This window comes from Poromitra crassiceps (genome assembly GCF_964638095.1).
Source record: "Poromitra crassiceps genome assembly, chromosome: 8".
NCBI classification, from domain to species: Eukaryota; Metazoa; Chordata; class Actinopteri; order Beryciformes; family Melamphaidae; genus Poromitra; species Poromitra crassiceps.
The window spans coordinates 7628826-7636325 of NC_139629.1; the positions used below are offsets into that span (position 1 = coordinate 7628826).

The window sequence follows — 7500 nt, forward strand, 5'->3', positions numbered from 1 at the left end:
AACTCTAAATTGAACTATTTTACTTTAAATTTCAAGTAAATTCAATGTAAATTCATATTTAATATCCAGGGAACACTCCTCCATTCATGTACATATTGTATATATATATTTTATTTGATTGCACTTGCAACGTTGTGATTGTTTTTTAGTTATCTTTCATACTTCTTATCTCTGTATATTGATGTGACCGCGCTACGCTGCATACAAAGACAAATTCCTCGTATGTAACTTGCATACTGTGGCAATAAAAGTGATTCTGATTCTGATGTTAAATGAACAGAATTGAAGGTATTTAGAGACGGAAAGCCTCCTGTCTATGTTGTTGTTACTGCAGTCAAACGGTCAGAACTTCCAGCGCTTGTTGAGGTTTAATCCAATCAGATTGCGGCTCATTTGTAAACAGCCTCTCAGAGCCAATCGCCGACTCTGCTATTTCACATACCCCCAGGTCGGTCCCGCCTACAACCCTTTACTGCCTGATTGTATTTGAGACCCTTTTGACGAGAATTGACCATTTTTATTGGGTAAAGAAATATAATATTTCTCCCGCGACTACTTTTTGGGAGCAGTCAGTGGATGAGTAGACTCAGCTCTCAGTCTTAATCCGTTTCACTACTGTAAGACTGAGACTATTACTATTTAAATCTTTTCATAACGTTAGGTGGTGCTGTTGGAAGCCTTGCATCGGAGAACCAATCATGAGTGTTGTGGGCGGGCCTGCTTTCTGGGGGCAGTGACGCTCATGCAGAAGCGGTGCTGTCGCGTTTGCGGAGAAACATATTAATCACTTAGAAACAAACATAACCTGTTAATAGGACGTGTTTCATCCGGCCCCGGCGGCTAGAGGTCTTTCCCCCAGCGATAAGCCCGACTCCCGAGGCTACGTTACAGAGCCTGCTGTCTGATGACTTCACAGCATTCACAGTAGCAAGCGGGCCACTTCCGGGTAGGACAAATTATTGTAAAATAAACAACAGGTATAAACTCTCTTTGCAGCACATCAGTGTCTTGCTCTATATTGGAACTATGAAACATTGCATTGCCGCTACCAAATAAAATTCTAATAATAAATGTAGGCGTGTCTGCTGCCGGCCGTTCTCGCCGGGCTCAATGAACCAGATTTGGAACAGTAAATTCCCAGACGTTTGGTGGTTAGGTGGCGCTGCTGGCGCCGCTCACCAAACGTCTGGAAACCGAGACTGGTGGATGAGTACTAAAATGCAGTGGTGTGGTGGTGAAGGCCCTAGAAGAGAGAGATCTTCCTGGATGTTTCAGTGTGGACTCACAGCGCAGCCTCCTTCTCCTTCTCTGCCTGAACCCCTTCGCTCTCCGGCTCCAGAGCGACACGCCGCCTGTGAAGGAGGGAAAGGAGGGAGTGCGAATGAGAAGAGAGGGGGAAAAAAAAGACATGGTTGAGATATTCAAACAAGAAGTTCTGTCTCGGGGTGGTATCTATCTGCTAATATCAATACGGAATAACGGCGGCGCCAACTCTGACTGACTGGATGCTGGGCTTTTGCGCTGCATCGTAAAGGGCGGGGCCACCAAAGCCCCCCGGAGGCCGGACTCACCGCAACTACCACCAGCGTTACCTTTATGTAACCTCTGGTTGCCAGGGAAACACAGAACAGAGAGGTGCGAGCAGCCAGGTTTCTATACATAGTCGATAGCAGACCGCCACACCGAGAGACCAGTGTGAGGAGGAGGAGGAGGAGGAGCGCTGTGATCCTAAAGGTCTGCTCATCAAAACTGAAGGAGGCTCCTCTGCTCTGAACCGCTTCGGCTCTCGTACCATCTGGAAGCATAACTGACTGATATACGATAGAGACGCTGCATGAAATAGGCCACGCCCATCACGGGGGAAAGCTCTCCATTCACTCCCACACACCAGTGTCATTTTCCTTGAATTAAACATAGCTAAAAGCTGTTGTGTGGTGGTGGGCGGCGCAGACTCCCAAGTAAAAAGTAAAATCGCCAAGTAAAGTTTTTCTGTAATCCCGAGCAAAACAAGGAAGCCATTGAGAATTGGCGAGAAGAAAAATGTGGATCTAGCTGTCAAGGAAGTAAGTTGGAGTGTTCGTCTTCCGTATATACAGTGCAACACACGACCATGCACGTGACATAGGAGAACGCCAGGATTGGGGGGGGGGAGTGTGTGTTTTCCCCCGTTTTGGGGCGTGGTTTCTGAATGATGACGCGCTCCGCAGTGTCTCTCTATACTGTCCCTCACCTCCTGTCCAGGTCTGAGGCGGCGGCGTAGTGAAGGGCAGAGCGCCCCCACTGGTCAGTGGCGTTGATACAGGTACCGCAAGCCACCAGAGTCTCCAGACACTGGTAGTGACGACTGGCAGCCGCATAGTGGAGTGGAGTCCTGGGAGATAACACAGAGAGAGAGAGAGAGAGAGAGAGAGAGGGAGGGAGAGGGAGAGAGAGAGAGAGAGAGAGAGAGAGAGAGAGAAGAGAGAGAGAGAGAGAGAGAGAGAGAGAGAGAGAGAGAGAGAGAGAGAGAGAGAGAGAGAGAGAGAGAGAGAGAGAGGGAGGAAGAGAGAGAGAGAGCGGCTTTAGCTCAGGAGGTAGAGCGGGTCGGCCAATGACGCAAGGGTTGGCGGTTCGATCCCCGCTCCCTCCCAGCTGCTGTCGTTGTGTCCTTGGGCAAGACACTTAACCCTCCTTGCTCCCGATGGTGTGTAGGCACCCTGCGTGGCAGCCTGCCGCCATCGGTGTATGAATGGGTGAATGTAGACTACCTACTGATTGTAAAGCGCTTTGGATAAAAGCGCTATATAAATGCAGGCCATTTACCATTTACCATAGGCCATTTAGAGAGAGAGAGAGGAAGAGAGAGAGTCAGGCAGAAATGCACAAGAAAACCAACAGGCAAGTTGTGCTGCATACCGATGTGTTGAGTCAGACTGTTACAGAAATGACACATTGCACAGCTGACTCAAAGAATTATGGAGAAATGGCTCTGACCACACACACACACACACACACACACACACACACACACAGGAAGTAGGACCAAAATAGCAGAGAACCTGTACAGTTCTACCAAATACTGTTCTGTCACTGGGTTTCCTTTCTGTACTTCCTCATTGGTTGTGTTGCAAACTAGTCTGCCATATTTCACTTGACATCTAGCTGCATAGTTCAAGAAGCATCTTTCTCTCCTCCTCCTGACAGACAGAGGAGGAGGTGACAAGATCAACCAGGGTGGCTGCAAGCAGCATGGAGGCACCTACTAAATACAGCCTCCAGGAAGGCGGCCATGTTGGAGGTGAAACACTGCTGTAAGTAGGGCACCAGCAGCAGTATTCAAAATGGCTGCTTTCTTACCTGCCACAGTTGTCCCTCCTGTTGTGGTCTCCACTGCTGCTCAGGAGCAACTTGACACACTCCACATTACTGCCAATGGAGAGAGAGGAGAAGAGTCACATGATTAGAGGGGAGCAATTATTGCAGGAAAACTTGAATTTCAAAATCCCCCCCCCAGTAGATTTACAACAGTATAGTAGCTTTATATTCTCTAACTACATAATGACACCATCAAAACATTAAGAATTTATATGGGGAAGGTTGCGAAATAATCCTCAAAATCGATCAGAAATGTGTATCTTTTTGCGCCTGTTCGGGGCGGAAGGGAACTGGTGGGAATAGCGTGAGTTAAATGGATCTAAGAGAATCCTTACGTCGTCGTCTGTGGTACTGTGCATGGTTATCAATTTGACAGCCTTCGCTAGACGAGGTCAAACCATCTGTTTCAAATGGACTTAATCATGTTTTACAACGTCTCCCATTGGAAAGCCTCACACATGTTCTCCAGTGAGACATGCCTGGCTTTTTCTCACTCCTATTAGAGCTTTTATTGGAGAGGGACTCTGCTGAAATCATATCAAAAGCTTTTTTGCAACTTTGGGATCCAAGTGATGCCCAAAGGGTATAGTCCACATGTTCATTAACATTTCATAGTCCCACCAAGGGGGAAGACTAGGAATTGGTCTCGGTCTGGTCGTCCGTCATACTGTAATGTCCCAAATGTCCCAAATGTAATGTCCCAAATGTCCCAATGTAAAGTCCCAAATGTCCCAATGTAATGTCCCAAATGTCCCAATGTAAAGTGCCAAATGTCCCAATGTAAAGTCCCAAATGTCCCAATGTAAAGTCCCAAATGTCCCAATGTAATGTCCCAAATGTCACAATGTAATGTCACAATGTAAAGTCCCAAATGTAAGATAAGATAAGATAAGATAAGATATTACTTTATTGTCAGACATAGTCCGAAATTTGTCTTGCATCCACAGACACTTGTTTCTCATTGATACATACAACAGTGCAACACGACAACAAACACCATCCTCAAAGTGCATAGTAGACAAAACGAAACAATAACAAAAGACAAGAATAAGGAAAGTGGCTGCAGCGCTTCCTTAGTCCCTATCTAGAGCCTGTAGCCTGATTCAACAGCTTGACAGCCTGGGGCACAAATGAGTTCCTCAGTCTGTTTAAGCGAGCCCGTGGGACTCTGAATCTTCTATTTGAAGGCAACAGCTCAAATTCATTCAAAATAATGTGCGTTGGGTCAGATATTATCCTACGTGCTAGAGACAAGATTCTACGTCTGTGGGCTTCCTGAAAGCTTGTTTCCAGTGTTTGTCCTACAATTTTAGAGCAAATACGGACTAACTTGCCCAGTCTAGCTTTAAGCTGCACAGACAGACAGCTATACGAAGCACTTCTTAAAACATAAATGCGTTGTTGCACCTTCTTACAGATGTAGTCGATATGTGCACTCCAGGACAGAGCAGTGTCCATTTGGATGCCGGGATATTTGTACGCAGAGACCTGTCCCAATGTAATGTCCCAAATGTCCCAATGTAATGTCCCAGAGCAACCATCTTCAGCAGGTGGGTTCCTATGGTCCCCCGCTACTCAGGCAAGGCCAGATCCCCATGTGTCGACCGGATGGTGGTGCTATAGCAACTTTACATTTTGGCCTATCACTTCTGAAACATAATGGACCACAATCAAAATTCAAATTTCACAACGAGCAAACAAACAAACAAACAAACAAACAAACAGGGGGACTCACCCTCCGGCGGCAGCGGCGTGCAGGCAGGTCCTCCCAAGCGTGTCAGGAGTGTCTATCTGGAAGCCTGCAGACAGGACCGAGTCGTTACACATGATGCTAAACCTCCGACCTGAGGGGGGCGAGGGGGAGCACGCAGGCCGGGGAGGGGCGGCCGAGCCAGACAACACACAGCAGCAGCCACAGAGAGAGAGAGAGAGAGAGAGAGAGAGAGAGACAGTAGAGAAAAAAAGACAGGTGTTAGTGTGAGGTGGGTAGGAGACAAAGAGAAACAAGATTACGTTTACAAACGCCTGTGTGCTGTACAATACGTCATGTACATATTGATTGATTGAACTGATTGACTTTATTTGATACTTTGATTAAGAAACATATAGAGAGACGGGGACTTGGACTTCAGACTTGGACTCAAGTCGCACGTAAGTCGCACACAGTGACTTGAGACTTGACATGAGACTCGTCCCCTAAAGACTTGAGACTTGGGATTTGTGAACAATTTCTATTTTATTATTATTATTTTGTGTGCATTAACATTAAGGAAATCTCTACTAATAATAATATCAACTAATCAGTGCTGATATATGCTACATAACAGAGTGAGGATTATACAGTACATGCTTTGGGTTCCTTCATTTTAGCTCCTGTATGCCTGTATGTATGTTTTCTAAGCAGACTGTATGGCATCCTGCATCCCCCCTCGCTCTCTTCTGTGTGGCCCCTGTCCCTCCCACTCCCTCCCTCCCTCCCACTCCCTCCCTCCCTCCCTCTCTCCCTCTCCACTCCCTCCCTCCCTCCCTCCCTCTCCACTCCCTCCCTCCCTCCCACTCCCTCCCTCCCTCCCTCTCCACTCCCTCCCTCCCTCCCACTCCATCCCTCCCTCCCTCCCTCTCCACTCCCTCCCTCCCTCCCACTCCCTCCTCTCTGTTTCCATATATCCCTGATTGATGTGTTTATTGTTATTTGTATCTGTTGCCTGTTGCTCGTTGTTATCTTGTTTTCTGTGTACTCATATTGTCAGCATCTTTGGGTCATTGAAAAGCACCATATAAAATACATTAATTACGGTATTATTATTATTTATGATAGAACGCTCATCCATACAAGACTTGAGACTTGACTTGGACTTGAGACTTGACTTGCATCTCAAAGACTTGAGACTTGACTTGGACTATAGCTCAAAGACTTGAGACTTGACTTGGACTATAGCTCAAAGACTTGAGACTTGACTTGGACTACAGCTCAAAGTCTTGAGACTTGACTTGGACTATAGCTCAAATACTTGAGACTTAACTTGCATCTCAAAGACTTGAGACTTGAATTGGACTATAGCTCAAATACTTGAGACTTGACTTGCATCTCAAAGACTTGAGACTTGACTTGGATTATAGCTCAAAGACTTGAGACTTGACTTGGACTATAGCTCAAAGACTTGAGACTTGACTTGGACTATAGCTCAAAGACTTGAGACTTGACTTGAATCTCATAAATCCCACTCCCTCCATGTTAGTGGATGGGGCATGAGCTTCCCCCCCCTTCAAAATACACGTATGGTCAAGTCGTGTTCATATAATGTTTTTTTTAAGTAGTTATTTGATGATGTAAAAAGTCATGATTGACAGCTGTGCCAGCCACTCTCAAACCTCCATCAGACAGACAGTGGGACTCTACTGTGCCGGTGGCTAGAGCTCCAGATGACGTCACGCAAGCAAGATGGCAGCTCGCAGGAACGAGATGTTTGTTGGCTTCACTTTTGCATAGCGGCGGTAGGGATTGGAGACACATTGTCAATATATTATCTCGTCAATGGAAGACGTAACGAGTGCAGCAAATAACCCTCCTGTCCACAGTGCTCCTGATCAGCCATAAAACTGCAGCTGCTACGCAGAACTCAAGCACATGTAAATTAGTCCTTTGTTGTTCGTTGCAGAGAAGCAACAGAGCTGCACGGGGAGCCCAGATTCATCTCAAGCCTCCAGACACAGAGCTGGGGAAAGTGCCAGGGCCTTGTTGTTAAAACGCAGAGGGGGATCTGGAGCCAGAATGGATCCTTGTCATTTCCCTATATCTGCTTAACGTTTGTCCAATCCACCAACGTGGTTTCTCTTGTTTCTGGCAAAGCCCTCTGTCAGAAATGCATCGGGGGATACGGAGTGGGAGGAGAGACAGATCGCGTCTCCAGCCAGGACGACTTTTCAGATGAAACCTCTAGACATCGAGCACCAATATCAATGACTCCAAGAGGAGAGTGGTGGAGAATACACTGTTGTCCAGAGGGACACAGACAGATCCCATCGGTGGTGAGTAAGCAGCCTCACTAAGGTCCTTGTCTGTCTCTGGGACAGCGTGACTCAGATCTGGCCCAGGCTGAGTACTTGTGCTTGTGGAGGCGTTGACCCCTGGGAGGCAGAAGAGCG

The 7500-nt window shown here is 46.9% G+C and overlaps 1 protein-coding gene across 2 annotated transcripts in view; it reads right to left on the reverse strand.

The window, feature by feature from the left end:
• ankrd44 (ankyrin repeat domain 44) overlaps positions 1-7500 on the reverse strand; it is a 54198-nt gene that overhangs the window by 16730 nt on the left and 29968 nt on the right. For both annotated transcript variants that reach the window (XM_083642115.1, XM_083642114.1), the window contains exons 12-15: positions 5090-5198; positions 3337-3405; positions 2231-2371; positions 1287-1352 (exon numbers count right to left, since the gene is read on the reverse strand). In XM_083642115.1, the coding sequence (XP_083498241.1) occupies positions 1287-1352; positions 2231-2371; positions 3337-3405; positions 5090-5198 (385 nt within the window). The remainder of the gene's footprint in view (positions 1-1286; positions 1353-2230; positions 2372-3336; positions 3406-5089; positions 5199-7500) is intronic.